We start from the raw sequence: 12,762 nt of genomic DNA, 5'->3' as shown, positions 1-12,762 counted from the left end.
ATTAAAAATATGAAGAGAAGAGATAAGATAAAATATATAAGTAAAATAAGAAAAAAATATAAGAAATTTCAAATTCTTATTTTTTTGGGAGAATTTAAAATTATACTATTTCAAGGAATTTCGCAAATATTTAAATTTTAAATTCTTTATAAATTCTGTATCCAAATAAAATATTTCACCTTAAAGAATTTGAAATTCTTCAAATAATTAAATTATTATATTTAAATTTTTCATCCAAATACACTCTAAAATAATTTTGATTTAGTTATTGAAAATTTACAATTACAAAAATGAAATTTCAATGCATTGCTCAATTACTACGCAAAAAAAAAAAAAAAAGTGAAATTGAAAGGAATTGAGAAACAAAAAGGTAAAGAAGAAACCATGGGCTTAGCAGCAATAAATCACCCATGGATCAAGTATTTAGGTTAAAGATCCGTCCTAAAATAAAGAAAAAAATAAAAAAGTTAACAACAAACGAACCCTCCTTACATTTGCAACACATAAAACACGCATACTTGGCTTGTTACCTCGGTCTTAACATAAATCGTCATTTTAATTTTCTCACATTCGAAATGTTATAAAATTTTTTGCTTCTGATTCCAAATTTTGAGTTTTTGGTTTTCAGAGCACCGCTTCTCTTTCTCTTCATCCTCAAATTCTCTCTGCCCAAATCTCACTGAGTTTGTCTCAATTTCTCGTTGTAACTTAACAACGTAGGAAAGAGGACTCACACACATAACAACAGCACAACACAAACACAAACCTATTTTTCGTTTCTTTGTCTGATCAAACCCAACACAACACTGTTTTTCTCTTTTTGCTTGGAGATCTAAGCAACTTGTTTTCCAGCAGATTTCTTAGGAAAAAATCTGGAAAACACGTAAGGTTACAATTTTTTCCCTTTTCACTTTGTGGGTCTTTTTCGTTTTTGCTCAATTCAATGTTTGTTTTCCTCGTACCATGTTTTTCCCATGTTGTTGTTGTTGTTTGAATTTGATTGGTTTTTGGTTTTGCAGAGATGAAGAGGGCAAGGGATGATATGTACTCTGCCTCTGCCCCTCAATTCAAACGCCCCTTTGCTTCATCACGTGCTGATTCGTATGATTCTTGTTTTCCTTTTTGAATTTTTTGACCTATATGTTTTATGTTTGTGCCAATTTTGCGTTCATTTTCTCTCTCTGCAATTGATATTTTGCCCTATTTTTTGATACGTGAATGGGAACACGGGTCTGTTGTTAAGTTTGAGTTTTCACTTGTGGGGTTGAATTGTTGTTGAGTTTACTTAGGGTTGTGTTTAATTTCACTTAAATTGAGTGTGAAATTGATTATATGATGGGATCATGGGTTAAAAGAAATTGATTTGTTAGTTAGGGTATGGCTAAAGCAATTTGATAATCACGTGGGTTTCCACTTGTGGTGTTGAATTGTTGGTTAACTTACTTAGGGTTATGTTTAATTTAATTTGAATTGGCTGTGTGTTTTCACTTGTGGTGTTGAATTGTTGCCGAGTCTACCTAGGGTTTGTGTTAATTTAACTTGAATTGACTTTGAAATGGGTTATTTAGTGGGCCCATGGGTTAAAAAGAAAGGATGTGTTAGTTATGAAATGGTTTGATTTGTTCAAGTTTTGTGTGAATCTTAGTTACTAGGTAAGTAATGCGAATAGTGCTTTAAATTACCTCTTTGATTAACTTAGAAGATGGATATATGTGGACTCTATTCTTTCAATATGAGGAATGGGGATGTTATAAATTTTGGATAGATTGGGCGTTGAATAAGTGGGATATTTGATATCTTGTAGAGATTAACATGCTATGATTGTTAATGTTCTGGGTATCTAAAATTAAGTGTTTTTGCATTCTGTTTATGAAGCTATGGACAAAACCAAGTTCCTGGAAGTGGAGGAGGAGGTGGTGGTGGAGGAGGAGGCGGAGGTGGCAATGGAGGAAGTGTTGGTGGGGGAGCAACTACATCCCAGAAACTGACTACCAATGATGCCTTATCCTATTTGAAGGAAGTCAAAGACATGTTTCAGGACCAAAGAGAGAAGTATGACATGTTCCTTGAGGTCATGAAAGATTTCAAGGCTCAACGGTAGATAGATTCTTACCTCCCCTACCTCTTTATACTATGTGATGATTTTTTACATTAAGAATCAATTTGTCTTGATGTTTCTTTTGGTTCTTTCCAGGACTGACACTGCTGGTGTCATAGCAAGGGTGAAGGAGTTATTCAAAGGTCACAACAATTTGATTTTTGGATTTAACACTTTTCTACCAAAGGGTTATGAGATAACTCTTGATGAGGATGAGGCTCCTCCAAAGAAAACGGTTGAATTTGAAGAAGCAATCAGTTTTGTGAATAAGATAAAGGTGAATGAGTTTTTCAGGTGGTGACATGTTTTTTGATGATTCCCAGCCCTAATTGATAGGTTTTTGCCTCTACAGAAACGATTCCAAAGTGATGAGCATGTTTACAAATCATTCTTGGACATTTTAAATATGTATCGCAAAGAGCATAAGGACATTGGGGAGGTTTATAGTGAGGTGATATGCTTTGTCCTTTTTTGGGTCACTTTTTGATGATCTATGTCTTGTTCACTATAATGATTTTTGGTTGAATATTTACTCTTTTTTTTAAAAAAAAAAATCTAGGTTGCTACTCTTTTCAAGGACCATCGAGATTTGCTCGAGGAGTTCACTAGATTCTTACCAGATACTTCTGCTGCACCTTCCACACAGCATGCTCCATATAGTCGGAATTCATTGCAGCGCTTCAATGAGCGGAGTTCTATGGCTCCAATGATACGGCAAATGCCAGCCGACAAGGCAATAAGATTGTTCCTCTCCCATGTTATATGAATCTTTTAAACTTGTCTCTTAAATAATTGGGTTACGAACTTCTTTTTACAGCAACGATACCGACGAGACCGGCTTCCTTCTCATGATCGTGACCGTGATATGAGTGCTGAACGCCCTGAGCTGGATGATGACAAAACAATGTTGAACATACACAAGGAGCAGAGGAAGCGTGAAAGTAGGGATAGGAGAATGCGTGATCAGGATGAGAGAGAACATGATCTTGATAACAGCAGGGATTTGAACTTGCAACGCTTTCCTGACAAAAAGAAGTCTGTCAAGAAGGCTGAAGGTTTTGGAATGGCTTCTGACTTTACTTCTTATGATGACAAAGATACCTTAAAGAGTAAGCCATAATGTTATGCTTTGGAAAAATGCATTTCTTTAACACATGATTTGTATTTCTTGCATTTTAGACTCAACAGTTATTTTAATTTTCCAGGAAGCTATATTTTTTTCAATATGCTGCATATTTTTATCTATTTAAATAGTGCAATAATTGGCACTATTGAAGCACACTTAAAAAACAAAGATGATAGGAAACTACAATGACTTTTCTCTGATGTCCAACACTCAAACTGTAATACAGAGTAAACCAGTGCAGTTGTTGATATTTGGTTCAGCTGTAAGCATTATTAAAAAATATTTAGATTATAGAGTTGACCAATGTGGAGAATGTTGTATTATAATATTTAGTTCATCTTTTGAAACCCTTAAATTCGGAGAAATAACTGCTTCTTTGTCAGAAGTTCTTGCAGCAAGTGAACAAAAATAAGTGATTAGCTCTTCAAAACAAGCTAAACCTAACACACACTTGAAAGTTTAAAAATTCATATGGATGATTAAATGGAGTCATCACCAGTTGTTTGGAGTTCTTATAGTTCCTTTATTAGCATTTATATGTCCTGATAGTTTCTTTCTTGGTTACAAGTTTATCTTCTCTTCATTTTTAAATAAAATAATGGGGAGGAAAACAACTGGATGATCATATTGGCCTGTATAATTTCCTAACCTTTTTGATTAATTATTTATTTTTATTTTCTTTATTCATGCCAGGCATGTATAGTCAAGCATTCAGTTTCTGTGAGAAAGTTAAGGAGAAGTTGAGCAGTTCTGATGATTACCAAACATTCTTGAAGTGCCTTCATATTTTCAGCAATGGAATAATTAAGAGGAATGATTTGCAAAATTTGGTATGTGCTTGCTTTCTGTGAGTCACATACTTAAAAGTCATGTGAGAAGACATCTGTCCGCTTTTACACGGATACTTCATTTTGGATATTCTTGCTGACATTGAATTATTTAGTTACGTTACTTATATTATTTCTCAAGGAGTTTTATAAAGTTAAATTAACAGATAACTGATTAGTATACTGTTCTGTCAGTGGCCTAAATATTCTGTTGCAACATACAACTGAACTGATTCATTTGATGGTTTTACTATTTATTTTAAATTGCATTCAGAATACAGAATCAATGCATTTGTATAAGAAGCACAATACAGACAGCATTTTAGTATTTCTTCTCTCAAAATTCTCTCTCTGTATTCTCCCCTGTTCTCTCTCTCTCTCTCTCTCTCTCCTCCTTAGTTTATGTTCGCTTAACTTTAACATGAGGAGATCTGGTCATAATGTATATCATTTCAAAATTTACATTTCAGGTAACTGATTTACTTGGAAAGCATTCAGATCTTATGGATGAATTCAATGATTTCTTGGAGCGTTGTGAAAATATTGGTATTTTTTTTTTTCAACTTTCATTTTCTTTTTCTTCTCCATAATATTATTATTGTATTGTCTCAATCCTTGAGATCTTATTTTGCATATTTGTTTTTGCAGATGGATTCCTTGCTGGTGTCATGAGTAAAAGTACGTTAATATACAATATATAACTTGTCCTCCCCATAATTTTGCATTTATTTTCATTTCTTCTTATCTTGGGGAGGAGGGCTCTCTGGTTTGTAGACTGAATTACCATTATCTTCTTTTAAGAAATCATTCAGAGATAATGCTTTTGAATTATGCCGAGTATTATAGGGTATTTTATTTCTTACTCATATATCAATGCTCAATTTTGATGTTGCAAAAATGTTGATTTCAGAGCCATTATCTACTGATGCTCATTTATCAAGATCATCAAAGTTGGAGGACAAAGACAAAGAGCACAAGCGTGATATAGATGGAGGTAAAGAGAAGGAAAGATACAGGGAGAAATACATGGGAAAATCCATTCAAGAACTTGACCTTAGTGACTGTAAACGTTGTACTCCCAGCTACCGGCTTCTGCCTGCAGATGTATATAACATCTATTTGATTCCTTTTTTTGTTGGCTTGGTCAATAATGTATTATATTCTTGTGTAACTCAGTTTTCCCCCTCATTTTTTGCAGTATCCAATTCCTACAGCCAGTCAGAGATCTGAGCTTGGTGCTCAAGTATTGAATGACCACTGGGTATCTGTGACTTCAGGAAGTGAGGATTACTCTTTCAAACATATGCGTAGAAATCAGTATGAGGAAAGCTTGTTCAGATGTGAAGATGACAGGTAAAACTTGTGCTGAATTTTTTTCTGTTTACCTCTTACTTTGGTTAATTCCTTTTTTTTTTTTTTTTTCGTGGATCTGACGTTTGTTGCCATTATCTCTCCTTCCTCTTTGTTGCAATGTTCATATTGGAGTCATTATTTTGTAAAAGATTAAAAGTTTCGTATGTAGATGATATTTTTATTTGTAATGTAGATATGAGCTGGACATGTTATTAGAGTCTGTGAGTTCGGCTGCTAAACGTGCAGAGGAATTGTATAATAATATCAATGAAAATAAAATCAGTGTGGAGACTCTAAACCGTGTTGAAGATCACTTTACTGGTATGTATAAAAAATATCAATCTAGAATGTTAATGTGCATAATTACTGTTTTTCAACTATTAGAGCTTTGTGAATTGATTTTATCTGAGGTTATGTATTGCAGTTCTAAATTTAAGGTGCATTGAACGTCTATATGGTGATCATGGTCTTGACGTTATAGACATATTGCGTAAAAACCCATCCCATGCCCTTCCTGTAATCATGACCCGTCTGAAGCAAAAGCAAGAGGAGTGGAGTAGGTGTCGTTCAGATTTCAATAAAGTATGGGCTGAAATTTATGCTAAAAATCACTACAAATCACTTGATCATCGTAGCTTCTATTTCAAACAACAAGATTCAAAGAACTTGAGCACAAAATGTGAGTTTATTTGCTTTTCTTAATGTTTATATTTCATGTTGATTTGATTGTTTTGACATGCCATGAGCTGAAATGAACATGCATCAATAAGTGAGGGTAGAAACATAGAAGTATTATACTTTGAAATTAAAAGTTTCATGAGTCCATAGGCTATTTTTTCATTATAGTTCCTCAAGCATTGAAACTATATGATGGTTGGTTCTGTGGCTACAAAGCTACTACAACAATATGATATTGTGACAAAAAGTGCTTATAATTCCTGATTGCCTTCATTACGATATTGTGACGCTGGCTGCTGGATATAAATGATAAATATTTTGATGCTAGCTATGGCATAAGCATGACTAAACTGCTTGTGTTGGAAGTGAAATACATACTAACAAGGTCATTGAACAGGAGCCTCCTCTCCTCTTTTCTTTATTATGTCAGCCATAATATTCTGAGATTTTTAGGATGGTCTTGCAGTAAAAATGTTACTGAAGATTGACTGTAATGCCATCTACTCTTCAACTTTTTCTCAGTCTTACCCAAGTGTTCTTCAGAAAATTAGAGAACGAGATATCCTTACTGCCTTCTGCTAAAGTTCTTTGAAACTGTTTGAAAAATTGTGAACACTCATTGAGGGGGTCAGGGAAAGTAGGATACGGATATATAGAGAGTAGAGACTTACCTGTATTATACTGAAACCATACTTCTTGAAAAACTTCCAAATTACCTCTCAATATATCAAGCAGTTGTTTTGATTGTTATTGTGGATCTCAATCTCATTGCTGTTTGTTTAATAAAGGAGAGATGCAACAATAAATAAATCTTAGCGGGGTATTGCCTTGCCACCTACAAAAATTTACTAGTAACAATCTTAGAAAACCTTATTGTGAGTAGTATTACACATTGTTGCATGTTTCAGTATCATCATCCTTGTAGTCTGTTCTAAGATTCTATATTTGATATTTTACAGCTTTGGTTGCTGAGATTAAAGAAATTAAAGAGAAGCAACAGAAAGAGGATGATATTATTCAGTCTATTGCTGCTGGAAATAAACAGCCTCTAATTCCACATCTGGAATTTGAATATCCTGACGCTGGGATTCACGAAGACCTGTATAAACTTGTTCGTTATTCATGTGAGGAGTTATTCTCAAGTAAAGAGTTGTTAAATAAAATTATGAGGCTCTGGAGTACCTTCTTGGAGCCAATGCTTGGTGTTCCTTCCCAATCTCATGGGACAGAAAGGGTGGAGGACAGAAAAAATGGCCATAATGTTCGCGGTTTTGTTGCACCAAATACAAGGGGTGATGGAAGCCCTCGTGGAGATTCTCTTTCAATAAATTCAAGGCTGCCAAAATCTGATAAGAATGAAGCTGATGGTAGAGTAACTGAAGTGAAGAATGTTCACCGGACTAGTGCAGCAGCCAGTGATAAAGAAAATGGATCTGTTGAACTTGTTTGTAGAGATGATCCATTAATGGATAAAGGACAGAAAAATGTAGAATGCAACGATAAAGCCTCTGGATTTAGCAAACAATTTACCTCTGATGAACAGGGAGCTAAAAACAGCATATCAGTTCCAATTAGAGGAGAAAACAGCCTGAACAGAACCAACTTAGATGCGTCTCCAGGTCTGTGTACATGGATGTGAAATCGATGCAGTCAATTCAATTCATTTGTATTTCTGTTATAGTTAATGTTATTCTTGTCAGAATCCTAAGTTTTTTTATTATTTTTTTTATACTTTTTTGTTATATTTCTAGGTCGTTCCCATACTCCATCACGACCTACTGATGTTGATGACTCTGTAGCCAAGTCTCAGGGTGTTAATGTACCATTGGTGGAGGTATGAGTTCTCAATTGTGGCAGATTTAACTTACTCATTTTAACAAAAGCATTTAATCAACTTTGATCTATTTGCTTTGTCATTCTTTTTCCTTTCTGTATTCTCTGATGAAACCAATGGAAATTTATTTTATTATTCTCCAATTGATATTGGCATGTCTCTCTGCTTATCTGTGTTTCAGGGAAGTGACATGGCAACACCAGTACCAGTGGCCAATGGTGTTCTAAGTGAAAGCAGTAAAGTTAAAACTCATGATGAATCTGCTGGGCCTTGCAAAATTGAAAAGGAAGAGGGTGAGTTATCACCAAATGGTGACTCGGAGGATAATAACTGTGTTGCCTATGGAGATTCAAATGTGCAGTCAACAGCCAAGTCAAAACACAACATTGAAAGAAGGAAATATCAATCTAGAAATGGAGAAGATGAATGTTGTCCTGAGGCTGGAGGAGACAATGATGCAGATGCTGATGATGAGGACAGTGAAAATGTTTCTGAAGCTGGTGAAGATGTCTCAGGCAGTGAATCTGCTGGTGATGAATGCTTCCGGGAAGATCATGAAGAGGAGGAAGATATAGAACATGATGATGTTGATGGTAAGGCTGAGAGTGAAGGTGAAGCTGAGGGGATCTGTGATGCACAAGCTGGAGGAGATGGCACATCTTTGCCATTGTCAGAGAGGTTCCTTTCATCTGTGAAACCTCTCACAAAGCGTGTATCAGCAGTTTCATTTGTTGAAGATATGAAAGATTCTAGGGTGTTCTATGGAAATGATGATTTCTATGTGCTTTTTAGACTTCATCAGGTAAGTATAATGTTATTTCTTGGTGTTTTATATTGAAATTTCTTACTCAGTGGATGTCATAAACTCTGTTTGAACTTGGCAGACTCTTTATGAGAGGATCTTATCAGCAAAAACAAATTCAATGAATACAGAAATGAAATGGAAAGCAAAGGATGCTAATTCACCAGATCCTTATTCAAGGTACATTTTCACAACTTATCCCAAGCACCCCACCTCCAAAAAAATATGACTTCATTACACGTCAGGGATTGATGCCCATACTTTTTTTAGATTTATGAATGCATTGTACAACTTGCTCGATGGATCTGCTGAAAATGCAAAGTTTGAAGATGAATGCCGTGCAATTATTGGCAACCAATCATATGTGTTATTCACCTTGGACAAGTTAATATACAAATTAATCAGACAGGTATGTTGCTATTTTATCCGTCTTATTTTTAACTTATGACTTTATTTCCTTCAAAGGTTCTAATTCACCTTTTCTTCAGCTTCAAACTGTTGCAACTGATGAGGTAGACAATAAGCTTCTCCAATTGTATGAATATGAAAAGTCTCGGAAGCCTGGGAAGTTAAATGATTCTGTATATCATGCAAATGCTCATGTCATTCTTCATGAGGATAATATATATCGATTGCAATGTGTAATTCCTTTGTGCCCTAGTCTAAAACCAGAGGAAAAAAAAGTCATATTTGTGAACAGGAGCATGAGTTCTTGTGGCTAATATTATTTTACTTTGTTATCTTATTGCAGTTGTCTACCCCCTCTCGACTATCCATCCAGCTCATGGACAACATGAATGAAAAGCCTGAGTTGCTTGCCGTATCTATTGATCCGAATTTCTCGTTTTATCTGCACAATGATTTTCTGTCTGTCTTTCCATGCAAAAAAGAACCCCATGGCATTATACTGCATAGGTACAGTTTCTGCAAGATTACAATTTCTGGTTTAGTATTTGGGGGTAGCAGCTACTTTGTGATGCAAGCATGATTAGTTCAAGATTCAAATATCATTATATTCTTTTGTTTCTTAAAATAAATCTTTTTCGGATCACAGATTAATTCTTTATTTGGGAGTTGAAACATTTTGGTTGTGGATTCTATTGCATACTTTTAGCAACATGGATATATTTCCCAATTCCCATCCTTTTCATCTAGGTAACAGAATTTTTTGCTTTTTATATGATGTAAGCAGAAACAAACGCCAATATGGACACTTAGATGAGCTTTCTGCAATATGCTCTGCAATGGAAGGTGTTAAAGTAATCAATGGACTGGAATGTAAGATAGCTTGCAACTCATCCAAGGTATGACGCCTTTCCATCGGTTTACCATTTTTGCAGTTTACTGCTTTATTATAAACATAATCTTTTCTTCTTTATGTTCATCTTCTCTTCCACCAAGGTTGTAAATTGTAGTTGGGGTTGCAGTGTGGTTGTGTTGCAATACAATTATAAAACCAATAGTGTGGATTTGAGAATGTTGACTGTCTAAGGTGGCATTCAAAGCACCATATATTGACAAGGCTATTTAATCTTCTGCTTTGTTATTTCTCTAAAACCAATGGTTTAGAACAATGCTTTGTTTTTCTTATTCGCGAGTTTCTTCTGCAGATTTCTTATGTTCTTGACACACAAGATTTTTTCTTCCGACCGAGGAAGAAGAGACGAACATCATCAGGGACCACGACCTCCCGGTTTCGAAGGGACAGAGAGGAAAGATTCCGCAAATTGTTAGCATGCTCATAATTTGTATCTTCATGCAGAATTGTTGTCTAACATCCTATTAAAACAGCTGAGGAGACTCACATACATACTTTTTATGTTTATAAAGAGTCTTGGTGAAGCAACCTAGGAATCCTTTGGGTTCACAATTTTATTTGTTGTCATAGTACTTGAATTTTCACATGAAAGTGGAGGAGGGGAATATAGATGGGAGTGTGTAATATGTTTGAGGTCTCATGCGTGGTGCCACTCCTTTTGTAAATAGTTTGTTTCATTATATACTTGTAGAATATTGTTTACCAAATTGATCTTTGTTCATTATTAGTTGCAATACAGTTGCTTCCTCCCTTTCCAATCTTGCATGGCCCTTTATATTGTTCTTCTCAATTTTCTTTTCGCTGTTCTTACTGTTGGATTCAAGCCTGTTTTTCCTTAATATTTTGACCATTGTTTCTCCATCAATTCTCCATTGTTGAAGACTAAACAAAGGTGGTCTACACATATTCCTTTAGTTTTTTACTTTTACTGAACAGGTTTTTACGTAATTAAATTAACATTTAGCTTTAATTAGGAATATAGCCTTAGTTCGGTGATTTGAGAGTGAAATATCCGAGTTAACTACCTAAAAGTGGGGTAGGGTCATTGATCAAGTATCTTATATAATTTAATAAACCATTTTTTTTATAAAATTAATTTTGAATACCGGAATATGATAGAAATGCGTGTTTAAAAAAAGAATCAATTGTGTACGAAAAATTAGAAGTAAAAGTGTACAGTTATATGGGCATTTTGGACCAATAGTATGGTTATAAAAAGAAATCCATTGGAATGTACGTGCTGAGAGGAATTGATTTATAGTTTATCAAATGGGTAGAAAGGCAATATTTTCCTTTAATTTAAATTTAGTCCTATGAAATTAAAAATTGATTTATAAAATGTCTAAAAAGGTCCTTTCAATTATATAAAACGAAATCGTTTAATGACTCCCGTGGGAAGAAGGGTTAAATTTATATAATATATATATATATATATATATATATATATATATATATATATATAATATAATTATGCTATTTTTAGTGTAAAATATTGTCTAACTTTGCTGATTGATCTTTGTTGGATAACTTGGTTGGCCACCTTTATATGTTGTTAAAATCAAATAAAACTGAAAATCGGTGAATCAGTCAATGAACGAGAACAAATGAACCACAATCTAGTAAAACATAGGTCAAAAAATAAAAAAATTGGTCAAAACTAGTTTTCAACAGATTAACTAATTTAGTGTAAAAAAAAAAGGTTAACTAATTTTAAAAAAAAACATTTTAATTTTCTTAAAAAATAAAATTATTCTAAAATGTGTCATTTTCTATACTATTCTAAATATAAATTTGTTTTTATTAATACATGTTAATATGCATTACTAAAACTTAGATTAAATTATTATAATATATTTAATTTCAACATCGTATATGCTTTAAATATTAAGAATGTATAAAATTGATATTTTATTTTTAATTTTTATATTATAAAATTATGATATTATACTTTTAATATTAATATTATTATTATTATCATTATCATTATTATTTTTAATTTAACTACGATTCATTAAGATTGAAATATTTAACGTTAAATCAATACTTAAACCAGTTTAATTGGTTTATGCCTTATTCATTTGTCGTGTTGATTTGACTGGCAAAGAAAAATGGGAACCTAAAGACCATCATACTATAAAGAATTGTCAAATGGGAAATAACCAAAATTGGATTTATCTAATTTGGGTCCTTTATCAAGTTTTTTTTTTCAGCCAGCTTAATAAAAAAAGAGATTGGATTGGGGTTTCAATCCAATGAAAAAAGGTTGATGATATATACACCTCCATTTTTTTATATATACACTCCCTTTTTTTTTAAAAAAGTATTAAATTTCTAAATTATCTTTAATATTATTTGGAATAAAAAAAATTATTCTGGAAAGTGTTTTTTAAAGGTTGATGATATATACACCTCCTTTTTCCTATAAGTATACCTCCTTTTCAAAAAAAATAATTAAAATTTTAAAATATTCTTAATTTTTTACTTTTTTTTTTTTACATTCCCAACATTTAATTTAGTACTTTTTTTTACAGATCTTTCTTTTTTCTTCCTTTTTTCTTTTTTCAATTTTTACATGCACCTCGTTATCTTTTCTTCACCTCACCTATTTTGGTAGCATGTAAAAATTGAAAGAGAAAAAAAAAGTGTGTGAAAAAAAAGAAAAAAATAGAAAATTGAAAGTTAAAGGTATAAAATTAAAAATATACATATATATATAATATTTTATA

General features: G+C 33.1%; 1 protein-coding gene across 3 annotated transcripts; it reads left to right on the top strand.

The window, feature by feature from the left end:
- The first annotated feature begins 482 nt into the window (after positions 1–482).
- SNL2 (SIN3-like 2) lies at positions 483–10,794 on the top strand. 3 transcript variants are annotated; one of them, XM_020382670.3, is made up of 23 exons: positions 485–883; positions 1,020–1,101; positions 1,876–2,097; positions 2,195–2,375; positions 2,451–2,549; positions 2,658–2,831; positions 2,916–3,207; positions 3,918–4,054; positions 4,522–4,597; positions 4,700–4,729; positions 4,962–5,155; positions 5,250–5,404; positions 5,598–5,725; positions 5,829–6,083; positions 7,042–7,701; positions 7,834–7,916; positions 8,098–8,718; positions 8,801–8,898; positions 8,989–9,127; positions 9,207–9,359; positions 9,470–9,633; positions 9,911–10,022; positions 10,329–10,794. In XM_020382670.3, the coding sequence occupies exons 2-23, from the start codon at positions 1,022–1,024 to the stop codon at positions 10,461–10,463; spliced, it is 4,188 nt and encodes a 1,395-aa protein (XP_020238259.2). In that variant the 5' UTR covers positions 485–883; positions 1,020–1,021; the 3' UTR covers positions 10,464–10,794. The 3 variants fall into 3 exon arrangements, with proteins under 3 accessions (XP_020238261.2, XP_020238259.2, XP_020238258.2); XM_020382669.3 differs by having other exon boundaries at positions 485–888; XM_020382672.3 differs by lacking the exon at positions 9,207–9,359 and having other exon boundaries at positions 483–888.
- The last annotated feature ends 1,968 nt before the right edge of the window (positions 10,795–12,762 follow it).

Source organism: Cajanus cajan, chromosome 2 (assembly GCF_000230855.2).
Source record: "Cajanus cajan strain Asha chromosome 2, NIPB_CcT2T_4, whole genome shotgun sequence".
In the NCBI taxonomy this organism is placed as follows: domain Eukaryota; kingdom Viridiplantae; phylum Streptophyta; class Magnoliopsida; order Fabales; family Fabaceae; genus Cajanus; species Cajanus cajan.
The sequence above is the reverse complement of the archived record's forward strand: the minus strand, read 5'-3'. Positions and strand labels throughout refer to the sequence as shown.

What these genes read in the sequence shown, in the direction of transcription:
- SNL2 (XM_020382670.3), top strand. Translation starts at nt 1,022, where the DNA reads ATGAAGAGGGCAAGGGATGATATGTACTCTGCCTCTGCCCCTCAATTC. An exon ending in ACCGGCTTCTGCCTGCAGAT is followed by an intron (nt 5,156 to 5,249) that starts GTATATAACATC and finishes CATTTTTTGCAG; the next exon opens with TATCCAATTCCTACAGCCAG. An exon ending in CAACTTAGATGCGTCTCCAG is followed by an intron (nt 7,702 to 7,833) that starts GTCTGTGTACAT and finishes TTATATTTCTAG; the next exon opens with GTCGTTCCCATACTCCATCA.